Source organism: Polyodon spathula, chromosome 18, assembly GCF_017654505.1.
Source record: "Polyodon spathula isolate WHYD16114869_AA chromosome 18, ASM1765450v1, whole genome shotgun sequence".
Taxonomy (NCBI): Eukaryota; Metazoa; Chordata; class Actinopteri; order Acipenseriformes; family Polyodontidae; genus Polyodon; species Polyodon spathula.
Window position 1 is genome coordinate 11,365,990 of NC_054551.1, and position 15,627 is coordinate 11,381,616.

The window sequence follows — 15,627 nt, forward strand, 5'->3', positions numbered from 1 at the left end:
TGAGATATCTCCAATTTATAGATATATTGGTAACACTTTAACTGTCTGTAATTCCAATGTAACGAACACATGCCTTCCTACTGATTCTAAGTGAAATTCCTATTGAATTCAGAAGTCACAAGCATGAGTTCATAACATACTTTTTATGACTTGATAACATTTCCCTAAATGCACATGAAATTATCATGAACTGACACTTATTTTAAAGTGTTACTGATATATCTAAATATATCAGTAACACATCATTTCCAGATATCTAAATATTTGAAGATATCTCTAAATCATTCTAAGATATCTAAAATACATTTTCAGATAATCTCTAAATGACCTACTATCTATTTATATCTCAAGTTCATTTTAAGATATCACGAAATAACTTCTTGTTCATTTAGAAATATCTCTAGATGGACAAGAAGGCCATTGAAAACATACAGCATATCTTTAATGTATCTCAAAATGAAATTAGGAGATCTTCAAAATTGTTTGTTTACTAATATCTAAAATTAATTTAAAGATATGTGGAAATGATTTACAGATATCTATAAATATTTAAAGATATCCTGACATGCAATTTGAGATTATCTAAATAATCAAAAATAACTTGTATAAACAACGATGAACAACTGTTTGTACGTTCCTTTATCTTTGATTCAGACTCGGAATGGCTCTTTGCTCGGCTCTGATTCGTGATTTTTCGTAACACCTCCCCCGCCCGACCGCAGTGAGGGCACCTTTGTTGTCGGGGTAACAAGAAGAGACGCTGCTTCTCTCGACTGATACAGAGAGAAAGAGATACCAGGCCAAGCTACTTACCCCTGGCACTATCACAGATACAGTTCGAACTATAGGAAAAACAGGTAAACACAGGTAAATTCAAAATTATTTAGGAAAAGCTTTTATTGAAATATGTCCTATGTAGAAAGATATCCCGGGTTGCACCGTAGAGAAGGCCGCTGGGCCCCGGGTTAGAGTGATTAGCAGTGCACTACGCCGTTGTTGACTGCATATGGGACAAATCGTCTTTTTTGAGAAACATACAGAGACAACAATTTCGAGCTCAGTCAAGTTGTAAAATTGCATTAACTTAACATTTTGCATATTAAACGGTGAGACTGGTGTGTTTTTTTTTTCTTTCTTTCTTTAAACCACAACTATATTGTATGTAGAGATTTAATGCACGGTTTGAATTTGGATAAGCTAGCACTGGTTTATTTATTTATTTATTTATTTAATAATGCTACTGGCGTTAAAAAAGTGTGTTGCCTCAAGTGTGTTTATAAATTTGTTTAGAGTTGCTAAGTTGGTAATTTTTTTTCAGTTGTTTCTTTATGTTCTGGTTTTAAACTGTGCATTGCAGAATATACCCCTCCTTTATGTATGTAAAAAACGTCAGTAATGTACTACTGTACCACTACTACGACAGGTTTATCATTTTAAAATACAGTTCCCTTTCAATTCGAAGATGACCACCAAAACATCGTTATGGGATACACACAGCCCTGTCTATTGGTAGGTGTCACTGAGCTCTTTGTGTCAAAGCTGCTCATAGGCCCTCTCCCCTCGATGACCCCCTCGGTCCCGCCTACCAAGGATACTTAACTGTCAGGCAGGGGAGACTCTTTTTCTTTTTCTTCTAAAAAGCGCTGCATAAGCTACTGCTAGTTCCCCTGCACTTCGTACTGAAAGCTGGCCTTCGCCGCTTTTCCCGGAATCAGTAGTTTTAAATTTGTAGCCTTTTTGTTCTGTTTCTAACTGTCAGCACCTGCTCGGTCTGCGTGTCAGGCTGTTTATTTCTGTCTGTCTGTCTTAGTATGGTAAGTATTATTGTTAAGAATTGTGTGTGTTTTTCACCCTTTTCTTGCTTCAGAGAGCACTGTTACTCCACAGGGCTGGGCTTGCCTTGTCACCGTTGTCCAGTTAGCCCACCAGCCGCTTGCGGGCAGCAGGTTGAGCCTTGTTTTTGATTGTAGTAGAGGACTAGCTGCAGCTCGGCTGCTTCAGCCGGGCCAGCCGTATACTCCTCACAAAGGCATCCCTTGTTGCTGGGTTGATGTAGGTCTCACAATCAGTAGACAGTGTGCTCTCCCCCATCTGTCCTGTAATATTTTAACTGTTTTTGTATTTTAAAAACTGTTTTGTATTACTGTGTTTGAAAGTCAGTCTCCTGCTGCGGCTTCGGCTCTACCCCCCTGTCGTACGCTATGTGCTGCTCTGGTGTGTGACCACGCGGACAGGGTAGGCACCGTGCATAGCTGCTCCGTTGTTTTTTAATACCGCGGTGCGTAAGACTGCGAGTGCTACTCCGGTACCACGGTGTGCACGGTGCTCATTGACTCGCTGTACAGGCTAGCGCACCGGTGCTGCACGGTACTCGGTGCGCACGGTACTCGGTGCGCACGGTGCCTGGCGCTGCACGGTACTCGGTGCATCTGTGCACGCAGTACGCGGTGCACATTATACTGGTACTGCACGCGGTGCCCAGTGCGCATGGTGCTTGTGCACGCGGTGTGCACAGTATCTATTGATGCACGGTACTCGGTGCATGCAGTACTCGGTGCGCCTTTGACCCGGTGCTACACGACACTCGGTGCTCAGTGCACTTGGTGCACACGGTGCTCAGTATACTCCATGCTATGACGGGCAGGGCTGGCTTCCATGCCTGTGAGGCCTGTGGGACCAGTATCCCACAGGAGGACAGGCACAACATGTGCACTCGGTGCTTAGGCCCCGAGCATGCATCCTCAGCCCTGAAAGGCTCTTGCAACATCTGCAAGACTTTTCAGCCCACGTGCTCGCTAATTGTCTGGAGAGTCGCAAGGGGGCGTTCCTCATCCCCTGCAGTGGGCCCTTCCCTGCCGCGCCTCCTGACGCCGTCACAGAGCCCCTTCGGGAAGATCCCCTGTGCATAGGCGTCTGTGTCCACCCGCAGCCGCTCCCCGTCGCCTCTGGCTAGACGGGTGAATGTCCCGGCAGGTGCGGGACATTATGGATATGAAAGTTCAGATTGGTCTGATCATGGAGCTTTTGGAGAGACAGACCCCACAGGCTCCGGCCGTGGGCCTCCCTCCCACCCTGTGCTGGTTGCAGTCTCTGTACTGCCCCCTGACCCCTCCGTGGGAGAGCAGGGCAAGCGGATCGACTGGACGCTTTGGACGCTTTGTTCGGACGATGTCCGATTTTCCTCCAGATATAGAGGTCGAGGTGGAGCCTGAAATCCTGGCTGAAACGGCCCCTAGTTCCAAGGTCCCCTGGATAGCGCAGGCAGAGCCACACCGTTCTGTCTTTCGACTACATGACGTGGCTCCCCGAGCTCAACCCTTCCCAGCTTTCCTTGATTTTATGGAGGAGGTGCGCTTCTCTTGGAACCACCCAGCCACAGCGCCGGCGCATTTGAGACATAGCTCTTCACTGGCCTCGCTGGAGGGGGCAGAGAAGCTGGGTCTGGCTGGGTTTCCCCCTGTAGACTCCACAATTGAAGCCTTAGTTAAGGCTCCACCGGTAGGAGGTATGCCCAGGGACTCTGTGCCCGAACCTGCAGTGCAGGATCACAGAGACACATGTCCGGTGGGCTTATGTGGCGGGAGCCCAGAGCACCTGCTTAGCAAACACATCCAGTATGCTGATTGCATACTTGGATAGGATTTTACATGATGCTCGGCTCCCAGAGCCGGTGGCCATGAAGATGTGATTATTATCGCATATGTTGCTCTAGATCTCTGGCCTGCAGGGGCCTGTTCCTGATAAGGCTGCGCTATTGGAGCGCCCATATCACCAGGCCATACATTTGGCCCAGCAGTGGAGGAAGGTCAAGCCGCCACCACTCTACCCTGACGCGAACAGTCACCCGAACGGTGCTAGTTCCCACAGCCCTGCCGGGAGACCTTAGGCATTGCCTACAGGCCTCATCTCAGACGAGGGGCAGGACCCTCCCTCACCGTGGTGGACGTGGTCGTAGCCAGCCCACGCAGCAACAACCTAGAAGGTGGTTCCAGGGTTTCCGCCCTAGACAACTGCCACCACTAGCCCTGCCTCAACCCCAGCTGCCCCAGCAGAGCCCCTGAAATTGGCAGCCTCAGACCCAATTCACAGCACAACAGCTGCACCACTGGTGCGCTTGCACCTCCGATGTGTGGGTGCTTGCAACCGTACAATACGGTTATACGCTTCGGTTTCGCTTTGGACACCCTCCTTTTCACCGCGTCACGACTATGTACACGATGGATCTGCTTCAGGCCTCGGTGCTCCAGACCGAAGTGGCAGCCTTGTTGGACAGGCACGCCATTTGTCTCGTAGATCCCACTTCTCTCGGAGAGGGGTTGTATTCGAGATACTTTCAGGTACTGAAGAGAGACGGTGGCTTTCTCCCCAGCCTGGACCTGCGGTTTCTCAACTGATTTCTGAAACAGAAAGGGTTCCGCATGCTAACTCATTGTCACATACTCCAGTCTGTCCGGCTGGGCGACTGGTTTACCACGGTGGACTTGCGGGACGTGTATTTTCACGTTCCCATTCGTCCACAGCACAGGAAATATCTCCGCTTTGCCTTTCAAGGCAGCATGTGCAAGTTTTCCTTGCTGCCGTTCGGCCTCTCCCTAGCTCCCTGTACATTTTCAAAGTGCGTAGACGCAATCTTCCTTCTCACCTGCTCCAAAGAGTCTGAATGAGAGTGGTCTACAACCGCAAGGTGGTGACGACGGACGCCTCCAACTCAGGTTGGGGTGCGGTCTGCGAAGGCAGAGGAGTCAGCGGGCCCTGGTCGGGCCGTTGGACGTCCCTGCATATCAATATGATGCAGCTACAGGTTGTGTTCCTTGCCCTCCAGCTCTTCCTACCCATGGTGCGGAACAGACATCTGCTGATCCGCATGGACAATACATCAGTGGTGACATATGTCAACCACCAGGTTGGCCTTCGGTCCCTGGGGTTGCATCGCCCAGCCTTCAGGCTTCCGATTTGGGCTGAATGGAACCTACTGTCCCGTCGGGCGACGCATGTGCCGGGGGTGGAGAATCGAGCAGCGGACCTCCTCTCGAGGGAGGGCCCGCATCCGTCAGAGTGGCATTTGGGAACGGTTCGGGAAGGCGCAGACGACACACTGCCCCCTGTGGAACTCCCTCCACCCCTGCGGCGGTCCTCTCGGCGTTGACACCCTAGCCCACGTATGGCCCAGAGCTCTCCTTTACGCATTCCCACCTCTGCCATTACTCCCGGCCTTTTTCAAAGGCCTGGTCAGAGAAGGCGACAGTTCTCCTAGTGGCCCCCAGGTGGCCCAGGAGAATCTGGTTTTCATCCATGTCAGCTACTGAACGGCCCGCCCTGGGAGAGCCCATTTCACCGAGATTTCCTCAGCCAGGTGAGAGACACACTTTGGCATCCGGAGCTTGGCAGGCTCCAGTTGTGGGTCTGGCCCCTGGAAGGGACAGCTAGTCAGCCTTAGGGCTGTCAGACGCGGTCGTGGGTACACTGCAGAATGCTAGGGCACATTCCACTAGGTCGCTATACGCCTTTAAGTGGAAATATTTTCAAGATTGCTGCCGTACTAACATTCATGATCCAATCTCCTGTCCCATGCCTGTCATCTTGCAGTTTCTGCAAGATCTGCTTGAGGCTGGTAGACCACCTTCCCCACTGAAGGTTTACCTAGCAGCTGTTTTTGCTTGCCATGCCCCCGTTGACTCAGTGTCCCCGGGTGTGCATTTTCGGCTGCTCAGTTTCTCCGAGGCGCTCGGCGATTTAACCCTCCTAGGAGGGCTACTCTCCCCGAATGGAGCCTTAAGATTGTACTGGAGGCTCCACACATGCCCCATTTGAGCCTATATAGTGCATTGAGTTGAAGCACCTGTCCATGAAGACAGCCTTCCTCTTATCACCTCCTCAAAGCGGGTTAGTGAGCTTCAGGCGCTGTCTGTGCATAGCTCCTGCATGCGTAATTGGGATTATGGTAGCAGAGTGTCACTGCAATCTGACCAGCTCTTTGTCTGCCATGGAACACAGACCCTGGGACACCTCCTTTCGAAGCAGCGACTGTCGCATTGGATTGCGGACACAGTCGCGACTACGTGTGATGGTGCTGGCTTACCCCCACCTCGGCGGGTAGCCGCACATTCCACAAGAGGTGTGGCTACATCATGGGCCCTCTTTCGAGGTGCCTCCATGGCTGAGATTTGTGATGCGGCTAGCTGGGCTTTCTAGGTTCTATCGCCTGAATGTGGGTCCTCGAGGTTGCACGCTCGCATCACTGACCTAGGTCAGGCAGGACTAAGCCTCCCTCATATGCTGCCGTTCTTCTCTCCCTCACGATGGCTCTGGTACACGTTTGCCATAACGATGTTTTGGTGGCCATCTTCGAATTGAAATGGAATGTTAGTTTATCTACTGTAAACCTGGTTCCCTGAAAGAGAAGTTGGCCACCAACCACGAGGTTGCATCACGGTTTCGTTGAGTCTCCCCTGCGTGACGGTTAAGTATCCTTGGTAGGTGGGACCGAGGGTAGAGGGCCTATCGGCAGCTTTGATAGGAAGAGCTAAGTGACACCTATCAATAGGCAGGGGTGTATCCCATAACAATGTTTTGGTGGCCATCTTTTCTTTCAGGAAACCAGGTTTATGGTAGGTAAACAAACGTTTTCCATTTGCAATATGCAGCATCGATGATAAACATACCATCAAGCATTCATTATAAAGTACAATTAATAAGAACGTGTACATGATGACATACTGATATTTAGTAAAATAAATAAATACAATTAAATTGAATGTTAGAATAATTTAAAAATATATTTTACAAAAACAAATAGTAGTGCAGACAATGCATCATTTGAAGTACAAAAGTGAACATGGATTTTTTTTATTTTTCATGTTCAAATATTCTTTGAAAATCAAGATGATATTTCAGAATTCTTTGACCCTTTGACAACAAGGAGGATGTTTTTAGAAAATACAACATTTAGTCAAATTTTATTTCAAATATATTTTGCTGTAGTAAATCATTCACATGACAGAAAATGTCATCACTGTTGTTTTTGGTGCTGGTCTAGATGTAAAAAGATGCATAACGTTTGTTTATTTAACAGACGTGCACCGGCCCCACTGTGATTATGGCGGTGTATTTCGATCACCGTATTGAGTCTCCTGATTACGCTGGCTCTCCCAGTCAGATTACCTGGCACTCTTCTCAACCTGTGCTAGCGGTAGCTTCCATCAGTCCATCCACAGGTGGCAGCGTTGATCTCTACCTCCAGCAGGTGGGTTTTAGTATTATACCAAAAAAAACAGGGCTCTAAGCAGACTGGTTTACTGTGGAGCTGGTGTCCTAACAGCTACAAATCTGGATTAGTACGTATGTGCAGCACTGAAGGCGATAGGGAAGGAATAATTTTTTTATCATATTTTCCTTGAGGTATATTCTGAGTGGATAAGAAAAAGGCCATATTCATAACACACGAATCTTCTGTATTTGTTTGTTTTGATAATGGCACCAGATGGTACCTTAACATGGATGTGTTTAAAACTGTAATACATCAAACAACTTACAATATTAATAGGTTAAGTAACGATTGAATCCACAAGGTAAATAATACTGTACATAGCCTATGGCTGAGATTAATGATTGTGACCTCATCATTTCCACTCTGTTGCAGGGTGAACATGTTGGGAATTCCCATGTGGAGCGTCCATTCCAGCCCAAAGTGCTCCGCTGGCATCCCAGCAAGCAGGTCCTGGCGGTGGGCTGGGAGACCGGTGAGGTGCTGCTGCTGAACCAGGCGGATGGAGAGCAGACGTCCCTGCCAGCCATCCACAGTGCTGACATCTCCCTGCTGGAGTGGAGTAGCAACAGCAGTTGTCTTCTCACCGGGGACAGGGCAAGTGTGGCGCAGAGAGAACCTGCTTTAGTCATGCACATGCACAATACTTCTAGTTCACTGTGTTACCATTTTCTTTCTACACATGGCTGTGTCTAAATGCTGGTTCCGTCTTGCAACCACCAGGAGACAGTTGTGCAACTGATTGAGTTGAGAGGAGTGGGACAGTCAGACTGTCGCATGACTAGAGACATTAGAAAATGCCCTCAGTGACAGTTACACAATTGTTGTATAAACCAATTAAAGTGATTATAACTAACAACATAATGTCATCAATCTTAGCTGTTCTGTACTTCCTTAGCTACATAAGTCTCAAATTTGCATATATATAAAAAAATGCATGTTACAGCAAACATGTATTTTCAAGGTAAAATATCTGGTTAGGTTAAAGAAAGCTCTTAGTTTCAATTCCTTGCTCTCAAGAAATCTGTTACACTTAGGCTCCTAGGTCATGTCATCTCAGCAGTGTCTTCTGGGAGAAAGCATGTTACTGGCTGAATGCATTTTTTAGCTACAAGATGTATGGTTTAGGGTGTCAGTGTCAAATCCTACATGTTGTTCCTTTTTGTCATTTTTTTATATTCATGCAGCTGGGAGTCCTGGCAGTGTGGAAAGTTGATCCTCGAGGCCGGCTGCAGGGAGCTCCACTTCTAAGACATGACTACGGAATGCACTTGACACACTGTGTGTTTAGACCTGCACAGCCTGGAGAGTGAGTACCAGAGTCAGATGGAAACAGGGAATCTTGGAAGATTGATGATGGTCTCACCGTATTGGCGGGGGGGGGGATCCATTCATCCTTGGATCGGCAAACAGTTGCATGACTGGAGTCACTAGAAATCACCAACGGTCGCAACATTGTATGAACCATCATTTAGGGTGGTGGCAGTGGTGTATCTAGGAGGGGTGAACCCCCATCCCCCCCACCCTGAAATTCATTATTCAACAACGTGGGAGAGGAAAAAATGTCAGCTTTTATGTAAACCCCCGTCCCAACCAATGTAAGCTCTGACCTGAGTTGTTTATTTTGCTGCCACCTAAGCACACTTCAATTAAAAAAAAAAAAAAGCAGTCAAACACATCAGTTGTGACCGACTCCTTTGATTGGAGAATGCATGTGCACATACTGTATGAACTGACGTGTGATGAGACGTCGAAGCTGAAGATTAATATAGAAATTATGGCCTCGGCTAATACTAGCATTACAGGAGAATAAATGGTGTACCAGGTGTACCAGTAACTAAGTGCAGTCTGAAGCCCGATTGGCATGGGACTAGAAATCACCACATAAACGGGTGTTTTCGGAATTTGTATCGACATCGGTGAAATTTAATATGTGCAAAACGTCCATTTCTTTTTATACCAGAATTTTCTCAGAAGTTCTATAATTTTTTTACAGGGCATCGGGATCTTCTGTAAAATTTTAAACTCCTGTGCAAATTGACCATGTGGGTGTTAGGTTACAATTGATACAGCATTTCCAGGGTATTCACCTCAAAGCAATACCAGCCTTCACAATAAACTATAATATAATATTAAAATTGGTACGATCTGTCCTTAGATTCTACAGTTCAGTAAAACACAACGATTGGGCATAACCAAATTGGGGACACTTAAAAAATAAATAAATAAATAATAAATAAATAATGCTTTTAACATGCATTTAACGTGACAATAAGCGGGTTTGTGAGATGATATTAACAGAGGTAATTTTTCAAAGAACCTATGGTGCATGACGAGTTATTTCTGAAAAATCATGATGATAAGTGGGGCATGATATTAGGTGAGGTGATATAAAACAGGTTCATGTGTATTTCCAAATCTGCAAATGTTATTTTAGATATTTATATACAGTGGTTTGCAGAAGTATTCACCCCCTACCAGTAATGTCACATTTTGTTGAATTACATATCATTTATGCACAGTTTTTCAAACAAACATTATTTATAGTCAAAGCTGTAGTGGTTAAACTGAACACTTTTATATGAGGAGGAGGTTAAATGTCAGCAAAACTTGCAAAGAAAATGTACAAAATGAAATTTACTGCCTGCATAAGTACTCAGCCCGTTAAGTCAGTACTTGGTAGAAGCACCATTTGCAGCAATTACTGCTATGAGTCTTTTTGGATAGATCTCTACTAGCTTTGCATTGTGGGATGGTGAAGTTTTTGCCCATTCTTCACAGGAAACTTGCTCCAGTTCTGATAAGTTTGTTGGGGATCGTCGATGGACTGCAATCTTCAAGTCTCGTTATAAATTTTTTTGATTGGATTCAAGTGAGAACTTTGACTGGGCCACTCAAGAACATTAATTCTCTATTTCAACCACTCCAGTGTGGCTTTGGCTTTGTGCTTTGGGTCTTTGTCCTGATAAAATGTGAATTTCCTCCCCAGTATAAGACTTAGCTGCCTCAAACAGGTTTTCCTCAAGGATTTGCCTGTACTTTGCACCATCCATTCTCCCCTTTATCTTGACAAGCTTCCCAGTCCTTGCTGAAGAGAAGCATCCCCATAACATGATGCTGCCACCACCATGCTTGACAGTTGCAATGGTGTTGACTGGGTGATGTGCCGTGTTGGGCTTGCATCAGACGTAACGATTGGAATTTAGACCGAAAAGTTAAATTTTTGTCTCGTCTTACCACAAAACCTTTTTCCACATGTCTGCAGTATTATCTACATGCTTTTTCGCAAACTCCATACGTGCTTTAAGTTGAGGCGTTTTGAGTAATGGCTTCTTTCTTGCCATCCGTCCATACAGGCCAGCTTTGTGTAGGGACCAGCTTATTGTTGATGTGTGAACACTGACTCCCACCTCATACACAGAACTTTGCAGATTTCTCAAGGTCATTGTTGGCTTCAGAGTGACATTCCTAACCAGTTTCCTGCTTGCCCAGCTGCTCAGTTTGGGAGGGCGACCTGATCTGGGTAGTGTCTGGGTGGTATGATGCATCTTCCACTTCTTAATGATGGACTTCACTGTGCTGAGAGGGATAATCAGCGCCTTTGAAATTTTCTTGTACCCTTCTACTCTGTGCCTCTCTACCACCCTGACTTGTTTTGAAAGCTTCTTGGTCTTCATGGTTGCTTTGTTGGATCACTATGTGAGTTGCAGCTTGAAAGTCTTTATATACCTTAGGGAAATTACCTACAAGTTAAACCACTTTGAGTACACAGAGGCTGAAATCATTTCACTAATTTTGTGACCTTTCAAACAAATCATTTGCACCTGAGCTGATTTAGGGCTGCAGTAACAAAGGGGTTGAGTACTTATGTTACTTACTTACTTAGCACTTACTGTTTTTCTCTGTAAATCTTACTTATTTATATTCTATATGCATTTTTTAACTTTATCAATGTGGAGTAGTGTGTAGATTCTACATGTAAAGTCTAATTTGAAAGCATCGTAGAGTACACTCAGGTGCCAACAAAATGTGAAAATTTTGCAGGGGGCTGAATACTAATGCAAACCACTGTAAGTATATTGCAAGGTCATAAAAAACTGTTGCTGTTATACTGTTCTGAGAAATGCCTCGGCAGAACAGAATAACATGACCGGAATGGTTCCAATCCACTGTTAGGAAAGTAAAGTTTCTGCTCTATGCTAGACCAACAATATTGTTCTTAAGGTAAAATATTTCCGATTATATTTTTATCAGATTAGAACAAATGTCAGTGGGCTACATGGAATGTGTTTTTTTTTTTTCTTCCTTTAAATGTTTCAAAACATTTTGAAAATGGATAAAATGGAGGCCATGTTACAAAAACAGAATTCCTATTTCAGTATTCACGTCATAAAAGCTGCTTGTTTAGCAGATTGAAACAGACCCAAGTGTTTCTGTGTCTCTCTCTGTGCAGTGACCTGGTGCAGCTGGCTCGAGCTGCGGTGAGTGGGGATGAGAACGCTCTGGACATGTTCAACTGGAGGAAGGCTGGGAAAGGAGGGCCGCTTAAGCTGGGACCCCAGGAGGGCATGACTTTCTTCATCAGCACTGCAGATGGTAGGGCAGGGGAGGGGCCCACATCGCTCTCTGTAGTCTAACATAGTGACACCCCTATGCTAAAACCCATATTTCATTTTTTAAATATAACTACATTACAGAAGAAATATAGCAAAAATATGTATTTTATAGGGAAATCTGTGTCTAAACATTTTTGTGAATGGAAAACAAATTGTTAAGGGTATATAACTACACTTTAAGTTAACTTCTGAGTTGTTTGTACCTACAGAAATGGTGCAAATTTCATTTTGGTGAAAAGACCATAAAAATTGTCCCATAGTGTTCTTAATCTGATATTTCAAAATGCAGTACTTGCTTCTGCCAGCTCCAGTGCTCTGCAGCCATTATAGTAGGTCTGATTTGTGGTTTTGTGTACTGTAAGGTATTTGTATGTGAACCCTGCTCCTCAGTCACTATCTGTGTCTCTTCTCCCTTCCCCTCTCCAGGCAGTGTGCACTATGTGGATGAGAAGGGGAAGAGCTCCCAGGTGCTGCTTGCTGGCAGTCCTGTTCAGAAGCTCTTGTACCTGCAGGGGCGGGAGGTGCTGGTGGTGATCACGGAGACCCTGCTGCTGTCTCAGTACAGTGTGGGGCCAGGAGGGGCCACACAAGAACTCGTCAAGGTGGGAACTCCTCAATCCCTATCACTCATTCACCCTTCAGCTACTTAATATTGATTTGAGAAGTTCTGAAATCATGTTGTAAAAGACTGAAAACCCATACATTGTTATTGTTCTGCTAGAGATCTTTAAGCTTGTAAGTGAATATAGGTTTAATATAATCAATTAATACTTTATTTGTATAGATCCGTGGTTTTCAAACTGGGGTACGTGTACCACTGGGGGTACTTGAGCGCTCCTCAGGGGGTATGCTAGAAAGATCCTGTAATGGCAGACAACTGATTTTATTTATTTTTATACCACATTGTAGTACTTTGCGACTTAGCATTCGAATTAACAATGTTGAACCTCCTTCAAATAAAACCACAGCCGTATTGCTGTACGTTTCCTTTCTGTTGGGCGAGGTTAACTATAAACACTCAACCGGCTGCTGACAGTGAGCAAGCGTTGAGCACACATGGGCAAATTACATATTTAAATAGCAGGGCGGTGGTTCTGCAGTCTGTAGGCTGCTGCTTTTAAAAATGTGTAGTATTTACTAGGTACGTTTAGTTTCTGGAGTTTAAATGTCCAGTGTTTGTAGTTTAATCAGTGCAGTGTTTTATCTAATTTTATGTTTTTAAATAACAGTATTAATGAGTTGAGCAGGCAGCTGCGCCGCCCTACTTAGACAGGGAAATCACTGTGCTGGAGCTGGAGAAACACGACTGTGTTATCTTTACTTGCAATGCTTTGTGTTTTTTCACTATGACTAATTTGCTGATAACTTCTTTGTCGAGTGATTGCATTAGCCTGTGCATGTACACCGCTGATTATAAGGCTAATAAAAGCAAAATCACATTATTATTATTATTATTATTACAAAAAATGGAATCGCAGGATTAAAAAAATAAATGAGTAAATAAATAGTCAGTCTCTAACGCCTGGGATTGGGAAGTGTCATGAATTAGATTCCCTACTCCAGACCTATTGAGTGTGTTCATATCATATAGCGAGTGCCCATCAACAAGCTGTCTGGCACCTGATTAACAGGAACAGACGACTGCACTAAACACTAACATGTAAGCATTTTGCTAAGTCATTTTTGACTGCACCTTTCCACTTTCATCAAATTTAGCTTTTGGAAATATTCACTTCAAATCAAACTTATTCTGGCTGGATTCGATACTGCACAAGACACACACAGCATTTTATATGTCCAGCTCAAGTGATAAACGATAACATAGAGTTAAATAAATAAATAAATAAATAAATAAAACGCACATATTCAATGTTATTCAATATTTACAAAGTTCCGCATGCTACCCGATTAAAAAAAATAAATAAATAAAAAATGCCTGTACTTGTACATTTTAAATTGTTTTTATGCAAAATGTCCTGTCTGTTTTCTCACTATACTTCTGCATTTTGTTTTAAATTCGACCCCTAGTTTTGTTTTTCAAAAACATAACCGGTTTTTGGACTCGTTTTGTCATACTTATTGGTCTGGATTTTGAAATAATTTTACGCAGCATTTTTAGTTTTAATTTTATTTTAGTTAATTAGTTTAACAGCAGTTTTCCATGAACAGTAATTGGCTGAACTCTAGCCCCTTCCTTGTGTGCCTTCTGAGCCAGCAAATCGAGGGCTGTTTAAATTTTTTTTAATGACCCTTAAAACATTTCCCCACCTTCTAGATAAGCAAGTACCCTTTTTTTGGTATGTATATAAACACACCCGACTAAAATTGTTCGTCCCAGTTTAAAATAGAAGAATAACATACCCTTGTGTGTGGGCTGCATTGTTTACTAATCAGGGTGTAGCTTTACTGAAATCTGTGATAAAAAGCAGGCACGTCCATCAGACACTGGTAGTTAAGCATGGCAGGTAAGTATATATATATATATAATATAATATAGAGTATATATATTATATATATCTATATATTATATATCTATATATATATATGATATTATGTACTATTAAAGTACTTAAGTCTAGTAATTTGTTTTTTTTCTGTTTTCATAGTTATATTATGACTAGATTTTTTTGCAAAGGGGTAGGGGGACAAAAGTTTGAAAACCACTGATATAGCTGTATATACAAAAAGTATATCGAAGCACTGTACAGGACAAAACAGAAGAAAATCAAAATACAATACCTTTGTATAGAAATTTAAGAAAAACAAAGTTTAGAATTCAGTTTTAAAAAGCTAATATAAAAACAGAACAAAATCTAAATATAACATATTTGTAAAAATATTAAAGAAAGACATTGTTTAAAATTCAGTTTTAAAAAAAAATCTACAAAAAATACGTTTTCAATTTGGACTGAAAGTGATGTAGCACTTCTGATATGAGGTGGCAGTGCATTCCACAATGTGGGAGCACAGTGACTAAAAGCAGAAGGCCTGCATCAGCTGATCTTAAACCACTAGAAGGTATATATCTGACTTGACACATTTGTATAATCTTTAAGTGCTTTATAAGTCAAAAGTACAATTTTTAAATCAACTCTAAACTTCACTGGGAGCCAGTGCAGTGAAACCAGCACAGGAGTTATGTGGTCTCTTTTTTTTTTTTTTTTTGTTCTGCTGAGAAGCCCAGCAGCTGTATAAGCTGCCGGGGATTCATGGCGTGACCCGGAAGCCAAGCGAATAGAGCATTGCAATAGTTAAGTCAGGAAGACATATAAGCATGAATTAGTTTCTCAGCATCAGATAATGAGGTCGATTACCACTCTTAATGAAGAAGAAGATATCGTGACAAGCGTTGACCATTTGTTCGGGTTCTGAAGACCACTGGATCATTAAAAGGTAAACAAAAATGGACAAAAGCAGTTTATACTGGGGTTTGTAAAAAAATCGCTAAAAAACCGATTTGATCAACGACACTACTCTTTTGAAAGATTATTGTCTTTTCCCTAAGAGTCTGCAATAAAGTTTATTCCCGAACCAATGTACGTCAGAGTTAATCCTGAGGTGTAAATACACTACACAACAACTGCAGTTTACAGCATATGACACTGCAGACGTACGTTTTACGTTTCCTTTACTGAACCACGTCACGCTAAGCTTCTGCTTACGTCGTCATGCAATACGATAGATTGCTAAGGATGTTTTTTTGGTCCTCGTCCGATGACGAACACAAGTGGCATCCAAATTTCGTCC

The 15,627-nt window shown here is 43.5% G+C and overlaps 1 protein-coding gene across 3 annotated transcripts in view; it reads left to right on the forward strand.

The window, feature by feature from the left end:
* The first annotated feature begins 737 nt into the window (after positions 1 to 737).
* Positions 738 to 15,627, forward strand: part of LOC121294126 (intraflagellar transport protein 140 homolog) — a 63,509-nt gene continuing 48,619 nt past the window's right edge. For 2 of the 3 annotated variants that reach the window (XM_041217705.1, XM_041217707.1), the window contains exons 1-6: positions 738 to 857; positions 7,073 to 7,243; positions 7,640 to 7,861; positions 8,452 to 8,573; positions 11,718 to 11,860; positions 12,307 to 12,482. In XM_041217705.1, coding sequence (XP_041073639.1) covers positions 7,097 to 7,243; positions 7,640 to 7,861; positions 8,452 to 8,573; positions 11,718 to 11,860; positions 12,307 to 12,482 — 810 coding nt within the window. In that variant the 5' untranslated portion in view covers positions 738 to 857; positions 7,073 to 7,096. Of the gene's footprint in view, positions 868 to 7,072; positions 7,244 to 7,639; positions 7,862 to 8,451; positions 8,574 to 11,717; positions 11,861 to 12,306; positions 12,483 to 15,627 lie in introns of all 3 variants that reach the window. The other variant, XM_041217706.1, reaches the window with a different exon arrangement.